Consider the following 24,329-nt stretch of genomic DNA (forward strand, 5'->3'; position numbering starts at 1 on the left):
TTGTGACCTGAGCCGAAAAAGAGCTGGACGCTTCATCCACTGAGCCACCAAGGGGCCCCTGTTGTTAGCATTTTAAAATATTTACCTCCTTACCTATACTTATTTTGTGTACATTATGACACAGCAATATCATTTATTTTTTCCAGGTTACTGATTGGTCTACCGTGACTTATTGAATTAATACCTTTTCTCTCTGATTTGAAATCCTGCTTATTCATTTATTAGAGTCTAAGTCTGACCTTTTTACAAATTTTTTTCTTAGTCTCGCATCACGATATTTTATTTCCTGTAGTTTATTTAATATATTATAGGGTGTCTTCTTTTCTTTAAAACTTCCTCTGATCCCAGATTTTCTTGGCTAGTATTTTGACTTTATTTATTTATTTATTTATTTATTTATTTATTTATTTATTTATTTTAAAAAGATTTTATTTATTTATTTGACAGAGATAGAGACAGCCAGCGAGAGAGGGAGCACAAGCAGGGGGAGTGGGAGAGGAAGAAGCAGGCTCACAGCAGAGGAGCCTGATGTGGGGCTCGATCACATAATACCGGGATCACGCCCTGAGCCGAAGGCAGATGCTTAACCGCTTGCCACCCACGCGCCCCTTGACTTTATCATTCCTAAAGAATTCTGAAATATTTTGTTCAAGTTACCAAAAAAAAAAAAAACACCCAAAAAAACCCCAAAAAACTAGATTGGAATTTTCATGGGGCTTGCAATAAGTTTTGAATTATTTTTAGGAGAACTTATATCTTTACAAAATTACTTTTTTCTATAGAATATGTTAACATCTCTGCATTATTATTAACATCTTATTTTAAGTCCCACGATACAGTTCCGGTTGTCTTCATCGAGAATGTGAGCTTGTTTTTAAGTTTATTCCTAGTTATCATGTTTTTGTTAATTTTGTGGGTGAGATTTTTTTGCCATTGTATTTTTGAACTGCTTATAGCTGATACATAGAAAGGCAGATTGATGTTTCAATACTCATTTTGTAAGTGGCTAGTTAAAAATTGTAAGTATTAAGTACTTTTTCCAGAGTCCTTGCTTTTCTGTCTTTTTAATTGTTTCCAAGATTATCAAAGTGATCATAGCCAAGCTCTGTCAGTGGGCAGACAGGTGGAGAAGAGTCACGTGGCTTGTAGAACTACTTCTAGCAGTGTAGTGAGTGCTTTGGGCTGGAGAAACAGAGGAACCCAGGTTAGGGCAGGGAAGGAAGCTCTGGCCGTGCGCAGGACCCAGGCTCTCCTTCCTCTGTGGCAGAGCCCTGTGGGCATGGCAGGTGTGTGCCACCTGTCCAGCCAGGTCTCACTGAAAGCTAGTGGCTGCCCGCAGCACCGAGTCAGTAAGGATTCGAGACGTGTCTGCCGTGGGTGCAGCACGGGCGTCAGGCGGCCATGGGTGATGCGTTTTCCAGTCCCGAGAGTGGAAAGAGTAGAGGAGCTGGGTTTGAGGCTCTCCTCCCGTGTCTCCCGGCCGTCTGACTTCAGTGCAGCTATGTGCTCTCTTTCAGCTCAGGTTCCTTTTCTCTCTGGTGGTGACATGAAGCCTTGCTGCGTTGCGTTTTCAATCAGGGTAAACGGTTTGTATCTATTAATGCCTACGGCAGTGGCAGGCTCATTCGTATTGCTCCTAAAGAACTGGTCACCGTCTCTCCTTCCCTGGTTGAATACGTGTTCAGCAAGACGTCTGGGAGAAACCAGTTCCTCATGTTGTGTAGGGGACACAAATACAGCAAATGGATGTCTTGCCTGTCCCTCTGGCTATATTTTCATTTGTTTGCTTCATTTACTTCTTTCCTCTTACGTCCTCCACCACCATGAAGTGACAGCGGTCCAAGAATATTTGTGCGCTGCCCAGATCTGAGTGTATTTGATCTGTGTACACACACACACACACACACACACGCACACACACACACACACACACACTCTCATCAGGCTACCTCCCGCTTACCGAGGGAGAAGCACCACCTTTGGCTTTCATTCACTGCAAGTGATTGCAAACTCGCTTAAGCAGACTCTTGGTGGCTTCACGAATGATTTTTTTATTAGATTTCTGATTGGTGGCCCAGGAAATTCTTTCATATTAGAACCGGTGACTAGAGACACAGACCTTCTGCTGAGATACTGGTGTTGGAAGGAACCTTAGAGAACGTATGGCCCCATACCTTTCCATAGCTGAGATGCTGAAGTCCAGAGAGGTTAGGTGACTCTATCAAAGTCACACAGTGGCATTATTTGGACCAGAAGCCAGGTCTTATGTCTTGTACACACAGATGAAAAGGCAGCTAGGATGGGGAGGCAGAGGACCCTCCTTGCTTGAGTTACAGTGTTGGGCAGAGTTCTCAGTGTTCACCTGCCTTTAGCTATGTTTGTGTGGCCTCTCCAGAGAAGGTTACTTTGTCCCTAATGGAATGATATTGCCACCGTTGTTTTGGAGTCAGACAGACCTGAGTTCAAATCCTGCCTCCACCAGTTACTAGCTTTGTAACCTTGGGCCAGAAACTTTACTTTTTTTAGGTCTCATTTTGGGACCTAAAATAAGGGTAATATTTGTTTTAGGGTTTTTGTTTTAGAATTGAATGAGCCAATTCCTGAAGAATTGCTTGTATATGCGGGGACCTGTGCTGGTGGGTAATTACCGAGAACCTACTAGTGAGAATGGGTGTTGATCCCTGTGCTTTTGTTCGAGGAAAATGCTTGTGGGAGACTAGGTACGTAGGCAGTTAGTAATTGTCCTTTCTTTTCCTAATCCCTGCTGATTATGGATACCTTTCTACTAATGTATGAAGAATTTTTTATGATTGCAGTTTAAATCTCTTTGTAATATAATTAAAAATATGTAAATGTAATATAAATTATGTGAAAAAATAGAGTTGACTTTTATTCTCACCTAAATGGAAGTTTTAAGGGTTTTGAAGGAAAAGAAGTTATTTAATTTCAGTGGAATAAAGTCCTTATGTTAGTTTGTTGTTGTTAAATGATATATAAAAATTGGTAGATTTCTGACCTCAGAGTTGGTGGTTAGGTAGGTATAGTTTCTTTTTATGATTGTGTCTGATAATTGTTGTAATATATCATGAATTGTAGACGTGTCATGTATTTGAAAAGAGGAACATGGAGGCCTGCCCTTCTGTACGATTTCTTTTTCTACCTTATAGAAATTAGTGAGAAGCACGAGCGATTCTGCCTTTGCTTTGTCATACTTGGTAAATGGGCAGGTAGGCCTGCCAGGCCTCCAGAGCTCTCAGTACGCACGTGATGGAACGGGGCGACTCCCCATGTTTGATGCCCGTGAAGAGTATTGGTGAGGGACCTCCTCACCCTTGGGCGCTCGTGTACAGGGACTCACCTCTGTAAACCTTTTCTTCAACTGCAAGTTTTTTCAGATAGCTCAACTGAAAATCACTCCAGCTCGGGAACTTAGGAAAAAAGACAAAACAGGTTTAGAGTGGAAAAGAAATCAGGCAGCAGAACAGTCAGCGTGCAGAGTTCCGTAGTGTAGCGTTGGGCGGGGCACAGGCGCTGGGGAGAGGACGCTGGAGAGAGGGCCTGGGGCGCTCTGGAGGCTCCTCCAGCCTCTGAGCCACGTGCGTGGCTGCTCTCCTGGCTGGAAGCTACCTCGGGCAGAGCCGTGAGCTCTGGAGGTGAGGCTTGAGAGCGCTCAGCCAGTATTACTATCAAGTGGGGAATAAAGGCCGGGATGGCTTTTCTGTCTACTCTGTCTTCGTTTGTCCTTCATCTCCGAGCTGAGAAGCAGGACCAAGTAACTTGGAGACCAAATCAGAAACGCGTGGAATACTTAAGTGGAGGGCACACAAGGATACAGGGAGCTAGAATGTTTGCGCAAAGTCAAATGGATTTACAACTTCAGCAGGTGTGAGAGAGTCTAAAGGTGTTTCAAAGTACGGGAGATGCTAAGTGGAAATGGAGGCAAGTATCCATTGACAATATTTTGAAATTTTGTAAAATATCCAGCTGTTGTGCATTTGTGGGTTCAATCCACCAACCTCCTCTGACCCCATAACAGATGGGCTTTCTCAAACACAAACCTCCATCCCCCTCTCCGCACCGTGGGGGGACTGTCAGGTCCCCGAGCTTGGGGAAGTGCGCTGCGGGGTCCCAGAGGCCCCATGGTACGGCTTTCACGGTACGACAGAGAATCTTTGCTCTTCCTTTGACAAGCTCCTCCTTCCTCCCTACAGTACAAGAGCGCTGGAGTGATTGAGTTAGAAGCGTGTGTCAAGGCTGTGCGTGTCCTCGCCATCCAGAAGCGGAGCATGGAAGCCTCAGAGTTTCTCCAGAACGCCGTGTACATTAATCTTCGGCAGGTGGGTGTGCGTCCTGCTTGCGGACGAGTTCGCACAGCTCTTTGGAGCTTCTGCTCACGAACCCGTCTGACTCTGCTGCACTGGGACTCAGTGTGGCACGGTGCCAGCTCTGCAGCCAGAGCTTGATGTCCTGATTAATGTGGCTACTTGTTTTATTTCTTCACATTATGATACTTTACTTTCAAAATCTCACAGTGTCTATCCTTAAATTTTTTCTTGATTGGAGAAACCATTTTGCCTCTTACCAGCTTTGTGACCTTGAAGGAGCTCTGTGCCTCTTGCCTCACTCTTGTCACTTGGGATGTGACTGCCATTTGTCACCCTGTATGTGTTTCTGGAACATGAAGTCTGTGGAAGTCCTTTGTACAGCTCACGTTACACAGTAGGCACTCAACAAAGGCTGCTCAGTCTGCATCTGGATGGGATTTTACTAAAGCAATCATTAAAACTCCTAGTTGTAGATTGCTACTGCAAAATCATGAAGCTGCTAGTCTAGAAAGCTTTGAGATGTTTAGCTAGTATGACTTGGATTTTTATGGACGGGGCAACTAAGTCTCCAGCGTTCAGCAGCTTGCTTAAGGACCTGTGACTGGGAGTGGAACACAGGTGACTGCCACACAGTAACTCTTTGCTGAGTGCAGGCTGTGTGGGGGGTGGGAAGGAAGCGTGGAGAAGGCAGGTTCTGCCTTCTACCAGCTGACAGCTTTGTGGTAAAGATAGACCTTCGGTGGTGGGGTGCGTGAGAAAAAGGGGGCGGGGAGCAAGTGGCAAATGGATTTAAGCTAGTTTGGTGGTGGTGGAGGGTGTGGGGCCCGGGGCTGTCTGAGGCAGTGAGCTTCAAGCTGGGATGGGAAGCATGGATAGGAGATAGCCAGGAGAGGGGGAGGTGGGAACCGAGCATTCTGGAAGATGGCTCAGCAGGAGTGAGCCTGAAACCAGAGAGAGTGCGTTCCCTGGAAGGACCCGGACCATGTGGAGACAGGCTGGAGGGGGAGCTTGAGAGAGGGACCCGGGTCAGAGCTGGAGGTCTTGTGGCCAGGGGAAGGGTTTGTAGTTTATTCTAAGCACAGTGGGTTTTAGAGGAAAGGCCGTACAGGCACGGGAATGGAATGATCCCATTCGTCTCAAGTAGGGAGGAGTGATGTGGGGCCGGGTGGGCAGACAGGTGCTTCCAGTGCCGAAGGGAGAGAGGGAGCGGACCATACACACGGTGGTACAAAGGGAACGATGGGGGACTTCGGGGGAGGGTCAGCCGGACTGCTGCCCAGGCTCTGGCTCCACGACGCCCATGCTGTGCTCTGAGAGGGAGAGCTGCAGAGGGTGCTTTTGGGGGAAAGGTGATAGGTTCACTGGTAGATTTAGTGAAAAACCTGTTAGATATGTGGGCCTGGGGCTCAGGCGAGAGGGAGGGTTGGGGCTGGGAGAAGGGAGAGAGACTAGAGTCATTTTATATTGTGGGCACATAAAAAATATGAATAAGAAGACACTCAGGCCTCTACATCCAGATTTAACACATTAATATTTTGCCGTATTGACTAGAGATTCTTCGTTTTCAAAATAGGAATAAAATAAATAGAAACAAAACTGGAGCTAATGAACGTCCCTGGGTTGGTGTGTATCCTTCTGCCTATTTTGATACCTTCTATGTTATAGCCATAATCTATAAAGTGATAAATATTTTAGTGTAACACTTCAGCACAGGGGCTCTGGCTTCACTCCCTTGTGCAGGTGGTGTGGCCGATCTGTGCTTCCTTCTCTTCCCTGGGAAGCACCTCACTGCCCCTCAGGCCCCTCGTCACAGTGACTCCCAGCTCAGACGGGCAGGGAGGCTGCTGGAGCAAATAAGACACCGCAGGGAGAGACAGAAACAGAGGGAAGCCAGTAAACCCAGTACCAACAAATAAACCACAAAGAGAAAAATCCTGCCGCGTTTGGGCCATTTAGTGTAAGGGAAACAGCACCACAGAGACTCTGAGTGTGGAGTGGCAGTCCCTCGGTGGCCTGAGCGGTTTGTTCCTGAGGGGAAGCCACTTTGTAGGCAGGCAGGGGCCAGCCCTTGTGAGCGTGGAGACCGTGGGCTCGTCAGGTGCGTGGTCCTCATGGGAGTTCACGCGGTGGAGTCCTGCAGGCCTGGAGGGCCGTCAGACAGGCTTGGGCTCACGCCCCGTCCTTGCCCCTTATTAGCTGCGTGACCGCCAGCAAAATCCCTCCGCCCCTCTCTTAACGTCTCTGTGTGAAATGGTAGAATAGCAAGCTCTCCTGGCGACGGGAAGGACTGGTTTAGATGAGATGTGCTGTGTCCGGGACTGTCGTGGGATCTGCCCTGCGGCAGCTCTGCAGGTGTCACAGTCTGGTGGAGACGGGAGTGGGGGGTCACCAAGAAGGCCTGAAGCCATGGGACTGCAGACCGTGTGCTTGGGGCAGGCGGGGGGAGGGCCCGGTGCAGCCAGAACGGCCTTGCACGTGGATGTTGAGGGTTTTGGCTTTCACGGTACAACAGCTGTTTTCACAGTGGGGACATAAGTGCACATCTTTTGTTTTTTATTTTTTTATTTTTAAATTTTTTTTTCTAATTTAAATTTAAATTTTATTAGTTAACATACAGCACAATATTGGTTTCTGGAGTAGAATTTAGTGATTCATCACTTACATGTAATACCCGGTGCTCATCACAATGAGTGCCCTTCTTAATGCCCATCCCCCATCTAGCACATCCCCGCCCAACTCCCTCCATCAGCCCTCAGTTTGTTCTCTGTCTTTAAGAGTTTCTTATGATTCGCTGCCCTCTCACTTTTTTCTCCCTTCCCTTATGTTCCTCTGTTTTGTTTCTTAAATTGCACATATGAGTGAAATCATGTGGTATTTGTCTTTCTCTGACTTACTTCATTTAGCATGATATACTCTAGTTCCAACCATATCATTGCAAATGGAAAGATTTCATTCTTTCTGATGGCTGAGTAATATTCCGTTGTATATATAGACCACACCTCCTTTATCCATTCATTACTCAATGGACATCTGGGCTTTCCCCACGATTTGGCTATTGTGGACATTGCTGCTATAAACATTGGGGTGCAGGTGCCCCTTCCAATCTGTATTTTTGTACCCTTTAGATAAATACCTAGTAATACAATTGCTGGGTCATAGGGTAGCTCTACTTTTAACTTTCTGAGGAACCTCCACACTGTTTTCCAGAGTGGCTGCACCAGCTTGCATTCCCACCAACAGTGTAAGAGCGCTCCCCTTCCTCCGCATCCTTGCCAACATCTGTTGTTTCCTGACTTGTTCGTTTTGGCCGTCCTGACTGGTGTGAGGTGCTGTGTCATTGTGGTTTTGATGTGCATTTCCCTAATGCCAAGGGACGTGGAGCATCTTTTCCTGTGTCTGCGGCAATTTGGGTGTCTTCTTTGGAGAAATGTCTGTTCATGTCTTCCGCCCATTTCTTAACTGTTTTTTTTTTTTGGGGGGGGTGCAGTTTAATAAGTTCTTTATAGATTTTGGCTACCAGCCCTTTATCTGAGAAGACATTTGCAAATATCTTCTCTGATTCTGAAAGTTACCTGTCAGTTTTGTCAACTGTTTCCTTTGCTGTGCAAAAACTTTCTATCTTGATGAAGTCCAGATAGTTCATTTTTGCTTTTGTTTCCCTTGCCTCTGGTGACGTGTCTAGTAAGAAGTTACTACGGCTGAGGGCAAAGAAGTTGCTGCCTGTGTTCTCCTCCAGGATTTTGATGGTTTCCTGCCTCATATTTAAGTCTTTCATCCATTTTGAATTTATTTTTGAAGTACTGTAATATTTTATAAAATGAACTATTTTTACAGGAAATGGTAGGTGACAATAAGAGAAAGTGGTAGTAAGAAACTGTTTGAAAAACTTGGAAAAAGCCCCGTACCTTAGCAGACAAGAGAGCATGCTGTAGGACCAGCGTATGTTCATCCCAGCACCAATGCCTGCTATAGACCAGATGTTCAGGAATGATTCTGGGCCATTTAAGAACATTTTGGCTCATGATTCTCTTGACTACAATCTGTGACCTCTTTGTCTCTGGTTAATTTTCTCTTCAGAGCCATTTAAATTTTATGCGGGCTACTCTGTTCAGATATAAGAATAGCCTCTTTAAACTTCTTGCTGCAGTTCCTTAATGAAGCTGTTGCTAAAGAAACCCAGCAAAAGCTGGTAGATACGCACATGATAATTGTAACCTCGGAACTTTATGTCAAATTAAGCTCAAAATCAGAGGGATGGGGAGATTCAGGAAAGGCTTTTTACAATAGAGGGGAGAAGTGTGAAGATACAGCCTAGGTAAGACAGACGTGTCAGCCCCGGCAGCAGGGCACCCGGCTTCCAGGACGGTGTGTGGGGAGTTCATAGTTGTTGCAAGGAGACGGTTGCATGGGGAGGGAGGAAAGTCGAGTTCCTTACTGAGAAGGGAAAGGAGAGAGGGAACGGAGAAATGTCTGGTTGAACAACATATGGCGTGGCGTTCTTGTATTTAGGAGAGTGGTTTTGTGGGGAGCAGGCATAGAAGGAAACCTCAGAGCTGTAGAGAAAGGAGCAGATGGGCGGGTCTGTGCTGCCAGTTGGGCTTCAGGTGAGGAGCTGCGTGCGAGGCCACGGGGTCTGGCTCAGTCCCTGCGCTGGAGCCCAGCACGCCGAGGGGAGAAGGGAGGGGGGAGAGCAGGTGCCCCACGCAGCCCCACGTGTTCGGTCAGCACAGGCGCTCCGGGATGGGAAGGCTGTTCCAGGACTTGCCTCGTGGGGGGTGCCCCGTGCTGTAGGTCTTCATCTCGGGGGGGCACCTGGGCTCTTGGAGCTCATGGTCTGTCCTCCTGCCTCAGCTCTCGGAGTCTGCTGTCGCCCTTACGGAAATCCACCTCCTTCGGCACACGCATTTTCATCATTTCCATCCCCTCGTTCTGTCTGTTCCGTCCTCAGTTTCTCCTCACCCTCATTTTTATCTTTTTGTTGTTGTTGTTGCTAAATTGTGTTTAAAAAGTTGATTTAGATTTTTTTTTAGAATGAGGCAGAATGTAAATAAATACATAAACAGAATCACAGACACTTACTGCCTTTTGAAATTCTAAGCTGCTTAGCCTAGTAGTTACTTAAAAATGGAACTGAATATTAAAGTGATACATTTAAATAACAAAGTTTGGTAGCGCACGTGGAGTCAGAGCGGGGGCCATGTCTTAGCGGTCTCCGTAGTCCCCGGCCAAGCACGCTTGTCGGAGAGCAGGCCCTCACTAACGTGTGTCAGGGGGCCGAGGCGCAGACCGCCGTGAGGAGCGCAGTGCTCATGGGCGTTGGTGCCGCTCCTCTGGGTGCCTGTGGCCGTGACCGTGTGCGGGTGTGCGAGGCCTCGTACCAAGAGCCCTACGCGCGTTTCCGCATTTCATCTTTAAAGCCCTCCTGTGAGGACTTTGTATTTTTAATCTATTGTACACTTTATTTTGAAGGATTTTAGGCTTTCAGAAGAGTCACGAGAGTAGTACAAAGAACACGTATATACTTTTCACCTAAAAGGACAGTATTTGTCTTTTTGTGTCTGGCTGACTCACTGACCGTAACGTTTTCAAGGTTCCTCCATGTGGTGGCAGGAATCAGTACTTCCTTCTTTTTTCACAGCTGGGTAATAGCTGTGGATATGTCACATCGTGCGGATGTGCCACAATGTGTGGACATGCCACGTTTTGTTTATTCTATCATAGTTGATGGAAATTGGGTTGTTTCCACCTTTGGCTGTTTCTGAATGAAGCTGCTATGAACACCGATGTGTAAGTTTTTGTAGCGACATAAGTTTCCCGTTCCCTTGGGTGTATATACCTGGGAGTGGCGTTGCTGGTCACCCTGTGGCTCCGTGTCTGATGTTCTGCAGAGTTACCAGACTGTTTTCCACAGCAGCCGCACCATTGTCCGTACGGCAATGTGTGAGAGTTCCCACATCTTCACATCCTCACTGACGACTGCTATGGTCCAGCTTTTCGTTATGACCGTCCTGCTGGGTATGAAATGCTCATTTTGGTTTCAGTTTTCATTTCCCCGATGGCTAATGATGTTATGCTTATTGGCTATTGGTAAATGCATGTAAATTCTTTGCCAATTTTTAAATTGGGTTTTGTTTTCTTTTTACTGTTCAGTTGTAAGAGTTTGTTATATATCCTGGATACTAGTCTCTTATCAGATATATGCTTTGCAAAAATGTTCTCCCTTTCTGTGGGTGGTCACTGCACTGTCTTGATGATGTCCTTTGCAGCACAGTTTTTAATTTTAATGAAGTCCGTTTATCTGTTGTTTCTTTTATCACTCATGTCCTTGGTATTGCATCTTGGAAACCACAGCCTAATCCAGTGTCATGAAGATTGATTGTTTTCTTGTAGGAAGTTTATAGGTTTAGTTTGTGTGTTTAGGTCTTGGATCCATTTTGAGTTAATTTTTATCGTATGCAGTTGGGTTCAAGTTCATTCTGTCGAAGGCAGATACCCAGTTGTCCCAGAACTGTTTGTCGTGTGGACATTCTTCTCCCACTGAGTGGTCTTGGAATCCTTGTGGAAAATTAATTGATTGTACATGTAAGGTTTGATTTTTAATTCTGTTGCATTGATTTATATATCCATACTTATGCCAGTACCGTACTGACTTGATTATGGTAGCTTTGTAGTAAGTTTTGAAGTTGGGAAGTGTGAGTCCTCAAACTTTGCTCTTCTTTTTCAAGATTGGGTTGGCTATTCTGGTCCCTTAAACTTCTGTGTGAATTTTGGGATCTGCGGGTCAGTATCTCCAAGGAAGCCAGCTGGGATTTTGATAGGAATTAGGATGAAGCTGTAGGTCACTTTGGGGAGTTTTGGTTTCTTAATGTTGTCTTCCATCCCATGAACCTGAGGTGTCTTCCATATTTAGGTCTTTTACAAAGAGATCGGTGATCTCTTATTGTTTTCAGTGTACAAGTCTTACACGTTTTTGTTAAATTTATCTCATTATTTTATTCTTTTTAATGCTATTGTAAATAAAAGGCTGAGTTTCTTGAGGGCAGGACTATGTCTTGTTTATCTGTATATTTCTAAGATTTTATTCATAGTAAGTGCCAGATCTATATTTGTTAAATGAATCTATTCACAGCAGTCTCTCTCTCCCCATTTTATAAACGAGACACCCAGATTCAGGTTATGCTACCTGAATCAGACCCTGCAGGGGGGCACAGTGTGGGTGTTACTGCGAGCTTATTCAGGATGCATTCATCTTAATTTCTTTAAAAAAAAAACAACTTTGGGTGTATTTAGTCGGATGCTTTAAGTCAGATGTGTAGAATAGCTAGGGCTATTAGTTTCAAAATAAATTTCTAGTGAGAGTGCTGTACTCGAAGCCTAATTCGTATGACTCTTTGAAGAGGGTCATGTTTGGGGGGCTTGGCTAATTAGCACTTGTGTCGATTAAGTCACTACAGCTGTAAGTGGTGGAGGAGCACTCGTGAGGACGAGGGAACCGTCCCCCATGGTAGCGTTGCTGCGGTTGTGAGCAGAGCCGACTCCTGACGTGGTCTAGCTTGCGCGTCACAGCCCGCTGCGGTGAGCCTACTAAATACTTGGCCAGTCATCTGTTGAAACAGAACCACAAGCACTGATGAAAGTTCAAGGAAGGGGAGTCCTAAAGAGTAAGATTGAGGTTCATCCTTTGAGAGCATTTTTCTGAGAGTAGGCGTTGGATCCGTGCCGAAGAGGGTGGCATTGGAGTCCGCTGTTTGAGATTTACAGGGTACAGTACCCCTGCATGGCAGCCCAGGGTTTACAAAACTCCAGTTCCAGTCCAAGGGAATAGCGAGCGGGAAGCCCCGTGGTGGGAGGAACGTGGCTGCTAGAAGCTGAGGCACCCGGGGCCGGGCAGGCAGGCGTGCGCCGGGGAGGTGCAGGAAGCAGTGCAGGCTGCGTGCCGTCCCCCTTCGGCTTAGCCTCAGAGCGGTGTGCAGCCACTGGGGATTTTGAGCAAGGGCGTACGGTGCTGTAAAGCGTCACTCTTCCGGAAGCCCGGGCAGGAGGTGATGGGGTGGCGCAGAGGAGGCCGCTTTGACGTTTGGCCGTCAGGGGGTCTTCATCCTAACTCTGCCCCTTAGCCGCAGTGTGGCCGCACGGCTCACTCAGGGAAGCAGCGTTTCTCTCATCAGTTGGACTGCTAATGCCCCGACTTCCCAGGATTGTTGTGAAGCTTCCGTGAGATGACACGTGCGCAGCCCGTTACCCGGCTCAGCGCAGGCGTTCCCGAGCGGCTCTCAGGGAGGCACACCTGATGGGACTTGCTCACTGACCACAGACGGGCTGTGAGGGAGCGGAAGGCGCAAGCGGGGTGCTCTGTCCTGGGACAGTGCCCGCGGCCCGGGAGGAGGGCGGCCGTGGGTCCGCTGTGCGCACCTGGAGGTTGACGTGCCTTTGGAGCATCTTAGTCAAGTGTCACGGGTGAGCAGCGTTGTGCAGCTGTGGCGCCCACCGAGGACGTCGGTCCCCAAGCTGAGCATTTTCATACAATCCTCGATCTCTGAGGACCCTGCAGTATTGATCACTGAAAGCGAAGACATACTTTATATTACAAGTGAACAGTATTATCATTTCTGTCATGGAAACTCATCTTTCTTTTTTTTTTTTTAAGACTTTATTTATTTGTTTTAGAGAGAGGGAGAGAGAGAGAGAGAGTGGGCACAAGTGGGGGCAGAGGGAAAGAGAGTCTCAAGCAGACTCTGTGCTGAGTGTGGAGCCCGACGTGGGGCTTGATCCCACGACCCTAAGATCACCACCTGAGCTGAAACCAAGAGTCAGACACTCAACCGACTGAGCCACCCAGGTGCCCCCATGTCTCTTTCTTTATCACTGATTTCACAGCTGGACACTTACGTTGTATGCTCACTTTGTACAGCCCTCGCCTAGCCTCAGGTTACACGGGCAAGAGCCAGCAAACCTGCCTGTGTTCTAGGAACGAGGCCGAGGTAGGTGGTAGCCTTCTGTAATTTGCCTAACTTCGAATTCTAGTTTTTGATTTAATTGCCTTTATTTTATGTTCTATTTTCCTTTACATTTATGTCATTTTCCTGACAAGAGAGACATCTTATCTCATTGTCATGTTTAGATTAGGTATTTCTAAGAATTGCTGATTTCATCTGTAGTCTATGTATTTTATTAACCTTCTAGATTGTTTTCTCATTTTTTGGCTTTGCCCCTTTCTTAATTTTGTATGCCTCTTTAAGTCTCTATCCTATTTGGGACCTTAATTTTTTTATTATTTTTTTCCACAAATTTTTAAAATTTGACTATAGTGGACACACAACGTTACATTACTTTCAGGTGTAAAACATAGTGATTTGACAAGTTTATACGCTATGCTCTGCTTACCACAAGTAGCCACCATCTATCCCATACGTCACTATTACAATATTGTTGACTATATTCCTTATTCTGTGCTTTTTATTCTCATGACTTACTCATTCTGTAAGTGGAAGCCTCTCTCTCCCCTTCATCCATTTTTCCCATCACCCCACCCCACTCCCCTCTGCTAGTCATCAGCTTGTTCTCTGTATTTATAGGTCTGATTCCACTTTTTTGTTTTGTTTTGTTTTGGTTTGTTTTTTAGATTTCACATATGAGTGAAGTCCTATGGTGTTTGTCTTCCTCAGTTTGATTGCATAATGCCCTCTAGGTCCATCCATGTTGTTGCAATGACACAATCCCATCTTTATTTTATGGCTGCACAATATTCCATCGTGCGTGTGTGTATCTTCCTTATCCATTATCCATATCCTGTCCTTATCCATAAATGTCTATCAGTGGATGCTTGGGCTGCTTCCAAATCTTGGCTTCTGTAAATAATGCTGCAATAAACGTAGAGTTGCATATATCTTTCTAATTAGTGGTTTTGTTTTCTTTGGGTAAATACCCAGTGGTAGAATTATTGAATCATATCATATTTCTGTTTTTCATTTTTTTTGAAGAAGCTCCATACTGTCTTTCACAGTGGCTGCACCAGTTTGCATTCCTACCAAGTGCACGTGGGTTCCTTTTTCTCCACATCTTCACCAACACCTGTTATTTTATGTCTTTTTGATTGTAGCCATTCTGATAGGTGTGAGGTGATATCTCATTGTAGTTTTGATTTGCATTTCCCTGATGATGAATGATGTTGAGCATCTTTTCGTGTGTCTACTGGGGGCCTTAATTATTATTATTATTTTCTAAGATTTTATTTTTTTATTTGAGAGAGAGAGAGAGAGAGAGAGCACAAGTTGGGGGAGGGGAAGGGCAGAGGGAGAGGGAGAAGCAGACTCCCCGCTGAGCAGGAAGCCCAATTCAGGGCTTGATTCCAGCACTCTGGGATCGTGACCTGAGCTGAAGGCAGACGCTTAATTGGCTGAGCCACCTAGGCACCCCCTTAATTATTTTTTTAATTAAAGAATGTCTTAGTCAGAAAAAGTGTCATAATACACAGGTTCAGAAGATAACTAGTGTATTTTCTGTTTTGGCAATATCATGGTCCAGGAACTCTCAAAAACCCTCTTTGCGGGTGTTCCTTAAAAATGATGATTAAGGGGCACCTGGGTGGCTCAGTCGGTTAAGCACCTGCCTTTGGCTCAGGTCATGATCTCAGGATCCACATTGGGCTCCCTGCTCAGTGTGGAGCCTGTTTCTCCCTCTCCCTGTCCTCCTCCCCCCTGCTTGCTCTCAATCCTGCTCTCTCTCTCTCAAGTAAATAAATAAAATCTTTTAAAAAAATGCTGATTAAGAAATAAAACTTTTTCCCGCAGTTTTCAAAATGTATAGCAGGAAAGTAAGAGGAAATCCTCAGGTGACAAAAAAACTAGAAAGCATGAATCCTGGAAGGTAAGTGAGCTTCAGAAGCCAGCAAATGCCACGTAGCTCTGGGAACACAGTTTCAACAGCCCATATAGGAGGGACTGGAGGTAAGCCTTCGGCCTGCCCCCATTGGGAATTGGATGGCAGACCCATATGTAGAGCCAAGACCTCCCCCAAGCCATGTTTAATGAAAGGGTGAACTGGAAAAAAAAAAAATCCCACTCCTCAAAGCAAGAAAATAAGGAAACTCTGAATCTTGTTGGAAGGAAAAAAAGCAACCCAAACTGAGGATTTAATTTAAAGTTGTCCTGGCATGAGAGTGACCACAAACTCCTGGCGGAAATATATAAATCCTCCTGGAATGAGAAATTGTGTTTTCGGTGAAACAATGAACAGTCAATCCAAAAAGGTCCTCAGAAGGTTTTGAATCAGGATGTTGGACCCTAAACACATTGCCTTTTTCCCAAGGCCTCATTTAAATATCCAAACAGATTTTTTAAAGGAAAGAGCCATGTTCATAATTATATCCATTGATATTGCATATGCTAGGAATTAAGAGGTGAATATGGAATAGTCTCCTCTTTATGGAGCTCGTGTTCTATTTGAGGAGACAAATCTGTGTTTTGTGGGCTCGGTGAAGGGAGGTGTTTATTACAGTCATGCAGGAGAGGATATGAAGAAAGTGATGACGGGTGGGTGACAGTTTGGCTGGGTATGGTCTCATTTAATTGGCTTTTAATTTCAGGCTCCATGAGTTGTCATTGGAGGGAATAGATTTTATGGAGAATATACTTAGAAAACTCAGGATTCTTTAGAATTAAAAAATAAACGCTAGGAAAGACAGTCCAAGTCTGTGCAGTCCTCAGAGTACACCCAAGCTTGCTTGCTCACTAAACCCGGAGATGGCAAAAGTAGGCAGGACTTCTTGAGGCCAGGCCAGAGGAGTTGGTTTCTAAGATCATCCAAGAATGAGTCCAACGGAATCAGGATGAGCAAAGTCAGGCTTTGGCCTTGACTTTGCCACTTGGTCAGCAGACTAAGGGTGTGGATTGTTCGTAAAGTTTCCCCTCTCTCTAATGTTTGCCAATGTGTTGGGCTTATGGTATGTACACCTGCTCCAGGAGCCTTTTAGGTGCCTACCCAAGAGCGTGGGCACAACTGCCCCCACGTCATCCATCCCTCCATCCATCTTCTCTGGCACTGGGAACTCAGCAGAGTGACTCCTTGTTGGCTTGTCCGTCTCCTCCATGACCTTGTCAACCATTGAGGGATTGAGGGACCAGGTCTTACGTAACTTCGTTTTGTTTTGTTTTTAATCCTTTCCTTTTGAATGATTAAAACTGAAAAGGGATCCAGTTACTTTAGCAGATGGCTTTTGAAGAAAGGCCCTTGGTACAAACTTTGTAACCCTGCTTTGGGATGTAGGGAAGAGAGTTACATTCTTTCCTTTCCAAACTGTTTTGAAACACATATATGGAAATTTGTGTAATTTTGAATATATATTTTCTCTCTGTATAATTACAGCTAGAAATAAATGTGGGTAGAAACAGAATGTGTTTTCCACACTTGAGAATGTACGGTCTCCGCAGTTTCCTGCCCTGCTATTTCACAGTCATTGCAGGCGTGCCATCACCAGGCCATCTCACAGTGACTGCCGCGGCCTTGTTCTTCAGGTCACTGCCAGTGCCCATGTTTGGGAAGGCTAAAGGCTGGTGAGGCATTTTCAGGAGCATCTCTGGCTGGCTAATTTTGGGTTAACACCAATGACATCAAAGGCATTAATTAGCAATGGTATTTCCCTTTTCTTGAACACTCATTGGGAGCTTTAAGCTATGCTGACTGTATACGTTATTTCAGGTAGTCTTTCCAACAGTCATGATTAGATTTTATTATCCTTGTTAATAAGGGAAGTGCCAAAGCTAGTAATGTGCAGATTTGGGACTGGCACTTGGGTCTTTCTGATTCCTGTGTCTGTACATCCTTCCAGATAACCAGGAGACTCTTCCTAAGTCTGAGTTTCCTGCTACTCTTACTGCTTTGCTTCTGGTGGAGTGAAACAGGTGTGAACTTACTTTCCAGTTGGAAAAGGAGTAGTGAATTAACATTTGAATCCCTCAGAGTCCGTCTTACGAGTGAAGCTACTTGTCTTGAGTAGTCTTTGAGTTACTTTCCACTGGAGCTTCACGTAAACGTCTGGGCCCTGGTGGGCTCAGCCGTCGTGGCTGTACAGCCTATTGAAAAATTAGAACGAAGATGTGTTGATTAATACTCCCTAAAAGAGCAGCAGATCAGAAATGAGTTTGGGAATTTGATTTCATTTCAAAATTTTGTGAGGATCTTGGCCTAAGATTTTGCCTGGGACTCATTCATATTCCCCAGATTCTTGTGCTGTGGGTGTCTATGCTGACCTGACATGGCTTTGTCCAGAGGCTCACAGGGCCCATGGCCAATGAGGAGCTTTTCAGTTAAGTGTTTTCCTGGGGCTCTGAAGAAGTTGTGCCCAAGATTTTTCCATTAAGAATCTTTTCTGGGGCTTGGAGTGATTGCAATTCCACTTACAATGTAGTATTTGTCATTTGGTTTCTCGTTATGTTCAAATGAAAGAGTATCTTACTGATCAGAGTATTCCAGTCTTCCATCCTTAATAGTGTCCATGAAAGAATCAGTGGGAACTCCGATGGATTGGAGGCCAAGGCTAGTGATCTTTATTTAGATGGTGGCCTCATTGAAGGTACTGGCTATGACCACTAATATTTCTACCTTCCCCAGTATCTTTTTCCATATTTAAAACTACAGTTGAAGGTCTGGTAGTTTCCAGGTATGTGATAAAAGCATTAAATACTCCTGCCTCTCCTGTGTAGACCTCCTCAGTCCTCTGCTCATGGTTGTATCTCATTGCACTGGAATCTCTCTGCAACTGGTACCGTATGCAAAGAGAGCAAAGACTGTGTCTCTTTCAAATTTGCATGTGCATGGATCCTAGACCTAATTGCAAAGCTTCTATAGGAAAACATAGGAGAATATGTTCAGGACTGTGGGGTAAATGGAAGTCCCTTAGGCAAGGGCACAGAAAACATTAACCATAAAAGAAGAATAAATTGAGCTACTTTACAATTAATAAATTGATAAATTGAGGTCCTTCATAATTTCTGCTTCTCAAAAGCCTTCTTTTGGAAAATAAATGGGCAGCAGACTGGGAAAATATGACATTAAGAATATATTAAGAACTCCTATGACTCAGTAATAAGACAAATGATCTAATTTAAGAAATGACCAGAAAATTTGAACAAATGCTATATGATGGAAGATATAGAGGTGGCCAAAAATCATATGAAAAAATGTCTAACGTCATTAGTTATTGGGTAAATGCAAATCACAGCCATTCCATTCCATTCCATGCAAATCACATTCCATTTTAGAATGGCTAAAATGGAAAAGACTGTGAACATCAAATGTGGAGCAACAGTAGTTCTCATACATTACTGGTGTGAGTGGAAAGTGGTGCTTCGACTCTGTAGAGGGAACGTGCCTCAGCATAGGTAAGGCCATGTGTGACACATCCACTGTGAATATCATACTCAGTGGTAGAAAGCTGAAAGCTTTTCCTCTAAGATCAGGAACAAGACAGATGTCCACTGTTACCACTTTCATCCAACATAGTATTAGAAGTCCTAGCCACAGCAACCAGACAAGAAAAAGAAATAAAAGGCATCCACATTTGCAAGGAAGAAGTAAAGCTATCACTATTTGCAGATGACATGATACTATATAGAGAAAATCCTAAAGATGCAACCAAAAAACTATTAGAACCAATAATAAATTCAGTAAAGTTGTGGGATATAAAGTCAATATATAGAAATCCCTTGTGTATCTGTACACTAATAATAAAATAACAGAAAGAAGATGAAATAAACAACCCCATTTACAATTGCATCAGAGGAATAAAATACTTAGGAATAAACTTAACCGAGAGGTGAAAGACCTGTACTCTGAAAACTATAAGACACTGATGAATGAAGTTGAAGACGACACAAATAAATGGAGAGAGATTCCATGCTCGTGGGTTGGAAGAATTAATATTGTTAAAATGTCTATACTACCCAGAGTGATGTACAGATTCAAAGCAGTTCCTATCAAAATATCAATGGTATTTTTCAGAGAACTAGAACAAAAAAATCCTAAAATTTGTATGGAACCACAAAAGACCCCAAAATAGCCAAAACAATCTTGAGAAAAAAGAACAAAGCTGGAGGTATCACAACTTCTGAATTCAGACTCTCCTACAACGCTATAGTAATCAGAACAGTATAGTACTGGTATGAAAATAGACACATAGATCAATGAAACAGGATAGAGCACCCAGAAATAAACCCACAATTATAAGGTCAATTAATCTATCACAAAGGAGGCCAAAATATACAATGGAGAAAAGACTGTCTCTTCCATAAATGGTTTAGGGAAAGTGGACAGCTAGCTACATGCAAACAAAGGCTTCATTCTAAGTGTGGGTGTTATGATTATTGATGATTCGTTGTCCGGTTATGTGGTTCCGTGGTTTCTCTGTTTTGAGCAGTTTTGTATTCGGTGAAAGTCCCTGCTGAAATCTTAGTGTCTAGGTGAGTTGTTGTTCTTTCTCTTTTATACAGGAGCTAAAAGTACACTTTATGTGGTACGTAGCAAATGCGTTTGCTGCAGACGATACAGGCCTTCCCAGTGAGGGACAGGGCAAACTTGAAGAGGTGGGCCTCAGAAAGGCTTTGGGACTTGCACATATGCTGTTTCTGTGCTTTTCTTGGAGTGTCGTCATGGTGCACTGTCCAGGCCTGCCCTTCCTCAATGTTTTGTCATGTCTCTGTTTTACAAAAAAGCTTTTTTAATGTGTTTCCTTTCTCAAAAGCTTTTTACTTCCTGTCTGTGCTTCAGCTTTCTGAAGAAGAGAAAATCCAGCGGTACAGCATCCTCTCTGAGCTCTACGAGCTGATTGGCTTCCACCGAAAGTCTGCGTTCTTCAAGCGCGTGGCCGCTATGCAGTGCGTGGCCCCGAGCATCTCGGAGCCGGGCTGGAGGGCCTGCTACAAGCTCCTCCTGGAGACTCTTCCTGGCTACAGTCTGTCGCTGGACCCCAAAGACTTCAGCAAAGGTACCGAAGGTCTCTTTGCTGGAACGGAGATGTCGCTTGAATCCAATAACTGCATTCATTGTTGGAGCACTTCCTCTCCCAGTTAGACACTGTGGTTGGCAGTGGGTTCAAAGATGATGGAGCCCCACCCTGGCCTTGGGTACTTATAATACAATTACAACAGAAAGTGTGGTGCTTTGCTTGGGGGCTGGTCCCTTTCCTGCCCCTGCTGGTCGTGATTGGAGTTAAGGGCAGAAATAACTGGACAAGCCATAGATGCCTATGGAATTTACAGTCAGAAGGCTCAGTGTTGTTGGTGGGAGACTCGTCGGAGCTGCCCAGGTGGGTACGAGCTCACTTAGGCCACGTTCCAGAGAGGGAGGAGGTTAGTGTTCGGGAAGAGGGCAGTTTTTAGAGCCATCTCCTGGTTGCTCCGTAGAGAGAGGATAAAGGGTATTTTAAAAGTTTCCAGTTGCACGGAGGATGGAATCCCCACTTACTGTGCTTCAGGGAGCCTGGAGGCAGGGTCCCACCTGCTCTCCAGGTACTTGTAACTCCAAGCTGGCTCCAGAGGGACAGCAGGTTGCCTGGGCTACATAACATCTGAGAGTCCAGAGTCGGAGGCCTTTTTCCTGGACACTGTCCCTCGCTCCTCACTGTGTAGCTGCCGGCTGTCCTTTGGGTCATGGCTGGCTGTCATTTCTGCAGAGAGCTGCCCATGGCCCTCAGCCTGTGCAGACTCCCTTTATTTTTCTTTCTTTCCTCTTTCTCTTTCTTTCTTTCTTTCTTTCTTTCTTTCTTTCTTTCTTTCATTCTTTCTTTCTTTCTTTCTCTCTCTCTCTCTCTTTCTCTCTCTCTTTCTTTCTCTCTTTCTTTCTTTCTTTCTTTCTTTCTTTCTTTCTTTCTTTCTTTCTAGATTTTATTTATTTTAAAGATTTTTTATTTCTTTATTTGACAGAGATAGAGACAGCCAACGAGAGAGGGAACACAAGCAGGGGGAGTGGGAGAGGAAGAAGCAGGCTCATAGCGGAGGAGCCTGATGTGGGGCTCGATCCTGTAACGCCGGGATCACGCCCTGAGCCGAAGGCAGACGCTTTAACCGCTGTGCCACCCAGGCGCCCCAGATTTTATTTATTTTAGAGAGAGAGAGTGAGGGAGTGTACATGTGTGAATGGGGGGAGAGGCAGAGGGAGAGAGAGAATCCCAGGCAGGCCCCATGCCCAGCATGGAACCTGACGCTGAGCCACCCAGGCACCCCTTATTTTTCCTCTTTTATCAAATCCTGTTATTCTTCCTTATGGCACCCCATAATTTGCAAGTGCATTTAAAAATCAGTTGGGGTTGGTGCACCTGGGTGGCTCAGTCAGTTGAGCATCTGACTCTTGATCTTGGCACAGGTCATGATCTCAGGATCATGAGATCGAGCCATGAGTCAGGCTCTGTGCTGGGTGTGGAGCCTACTTAAAAAAAATCAGTTGGGGTGAAGATTTAACAGCCGCCTCCCACGCCAGCCTGTGTGCCTGTGAGAGCGGAGCCCCTGACTCCCCCCTGGCCCCTGGGTGGCACATGGCAGGTGTCCCAGGAGATACGTGTCACGCAGGACCAAACCCTAATGAGCCGCTGTAGCCACACGTGTGGGCTCCCACTTGTTGAATAGAATTTCTTGGCCTTAATTTTTAAAGCAGATGAACACAGTGTTTCTTGTGAAAAATGAAACAAATAAGCAGATCTCCAAGTGATTTGGTACTTTTTACTTAGCCTTCTGTTTTGGGAGGAAACATTTGCCATCCTTTTGTGAAAGAGGTAAGGTTAGGAAGTGAGATCAAATAAAGTACAAATGATAAATGTTGGCTGGCTGTATTTTTAATAGGAATTAAAAATCACTTTAAACTCCATCTCCACTGTTGCTCTGGACCCCTTCAGACATTTCTCAGAGAATTAAGTAGAAATGTACTCAAACCTTGCACCTGTGAATGAAAGTGAATTGTATTCTCAGGACCCAAAATATATTTCCATTTCTCAAAGTGAACATTTTCACTAGCTGGTTACAGAAAGTCAGGGCAGGCACACAGATGTGAACTGTGTGTATTTGCCAGCTTCATGGGCTGCTGGTTATCACTTTAATAATCTCCTTTGTGTAGCTGTGTATGAAGATTTAGGAATATGCTGTGTATGGAGAGGAGCCTTTTCCCGAGTGAGGGATTCAGTCTTCCCTAAGAGCTCGTACGAGGGACTGGTAGGGCAAGTGGATTTGCTTTAAGGCAACAGTTGTAATAAACTCTCAAATCAAGAACTTTCTGAATGCGCGAGTGTTGACAATGTTATCACTTGTCATATGTTGCAAATCTGGTTTACAAATAAAAAGAGTCAGATTTTATTGGAGGGGCAATTTGACTCACATGGCAATTGTGACTTGTACAGTAGCATTAAGAAAATTTATAGTCAGTCTTACAGTTGCCTGTGGTAGGAACTGCATCATCATGCATTTAAAATAAAATCAACATGGTGATATTTGCCCAATTTTTAATTGAGAAAACCTTCTTGATACCGTAACGTTGAGATTAATTGAATTGGGTTATTTAGAATTCATGGCTTGGTTAGACATGAAGTTGATTTCGGCTTCTTAATCCTTTTAAAAATCTCTTACTTTGTTTTGGCATTTGGTCTTCGCTCCTTTGATGATGAAAATACCGCCCGGACTTGACTTTCTGTCCTTCCCTATCGTATGAGAAGTGCTGCGGCTGTACATTCCAAAGGTTTTTATAAGATAGGCTCTAGGATTTGAGGTAGTTTTTTTGGTGTGTGTGTGTGTGTGTGTGTGTGTGTGTGTGTGTGTAGATTTGGTCATTTCCAAGAATTTAAATTTAAAAAGTTATTATGAAGTAACTTAAATACATACAAATTAAAGAGAATAGTACAATGAGCCCATCATTGCCCAGAGTAAGTGATTATCAAGACTTTGCCACATGGGCTTTATTTTTACCTCTTTTTCTTTTATTTGTTCTTTGTTGAAGTATCTTAGGGCAAACCCCAGAAATCATGTCATTTTACCCTACATACTTAAGTTGGATGTCTGGAAAATAGAGGCATCGTGTTTCATCAGGCTTTCCACTTGACCCACATGCCTGTGAAGTCGCACCTGTGAGCCGGGCATCCCGCTAGGCGTTAAGGATACTTGGGTGCATAAGACACAATCCTGGCTCCAAAGGAAATTGAGGATTGGTGGAAGGAATAAATACATGAGCTTGCAGGTGCCTCACTGCTGGATAAAGCCTGTGGGTCGGAATTTGTGCGCGATGCAGCAGAAGTGCATGAAAGAACCAGCCATCCGTGTGGCGCAGGGCAGCGGGAGAGGAGCTCAGTAGGGCTGGGGCAAGAGGAGCCCCTGTTGGAGTCTTCATCTTTTCTGCCCAGCCCTTAGGGCCCCAGACGTAACACTGTGTCATAACCTGTTTGTGTTGGAATCCCGTTATGGGGTCTCCTTCATGAAGGATTTCAAGGTAGAGAATATTTAAAAGTAGTAATTGTTGCCAGAGGGGAGATGGAATAGATAACTCTAAGATTCTGTGGTCTTTATTTTAAAGATTTTACTTATTTATTTGACAGGGAGCACAGGTAGGGAATAAGCAGAGGGAGAAGCAGGCTCCCTGCTCAGTGGGGCTCCATCCTGGGGTCCGGGAATCACGACCCGAGCTGAAGGCAGTCGCTTAACTGACTGAGCCACCCAGGCGCCCCTAGATTCTGTAGTCTTAAAGAGGTACTTTCCACTGGCTGTGCAACCGACTCCCCCACCTTAAATTTCAACCACGCTAATTTGTTTTGGAGGGAGCAGCCACAAAAGTCCTTTGGTAACCTTTTTCTAATTTAGCTGTCTGCTTTTATGAGTTTTTCTTATACATTAAATTAAAAAAGCACATTTTTCTAGTGTCCTTGTTTGTTGCTAATGAAGGGTCATCACATACCAGTATTTTTTTGAAAAAAAATTGTATAACTCAAATACATGCCATTGGAAACATACTGTTTCGTTATAGCCTTACAGTAATGAT

The 24,329-nt window shown here is 44.7% G+C and overlaps 1 protein-coding gene across 10 annotated transcripts in view; it reads left to right on the plus strand.

Moving 5' to 3' along the window:
* The window catches only part of TRAPPC9 (trafficking protein particle complex subunit 9), a 596,424-nt gene that overhangs the window by 75,681 nt on the left and 496,414 nt on the right, over positions 1-24,329 (plus strand). For all 10 annotated transcript variants that reach the window (XM_087864581.1, XM_087864582.1, XM_087864586.1 and 7 more), the window contains 2 exons: positions 4,212-4,337; positions 20,088-20,304. In XM_087864581.1, the coding sequence (XP_087720707.1) occupies positions 4,212-4,337; positions 20,088-20,304 (343 nt within the window). The remainder of the gene's footprint in view (positions 1-4,211; positions 4,338-20,087; positions 20,305-24,329) is intronic.

The sequence above is a fragment of the Ursus americanus genome, chromosome 9 (genome assembly GCF_024610735.1).
Source record: "Ursus americanus isolate L20-20 chromosome 9, mUrsAme1.1.p, whole genome shotgun sequence".
Taxonomy (NCBI): Eukaryota; Metazoa; Chordata; class Mammalia; order Carnivora; family Ursidae; genus Ursus; species Ursus americanus.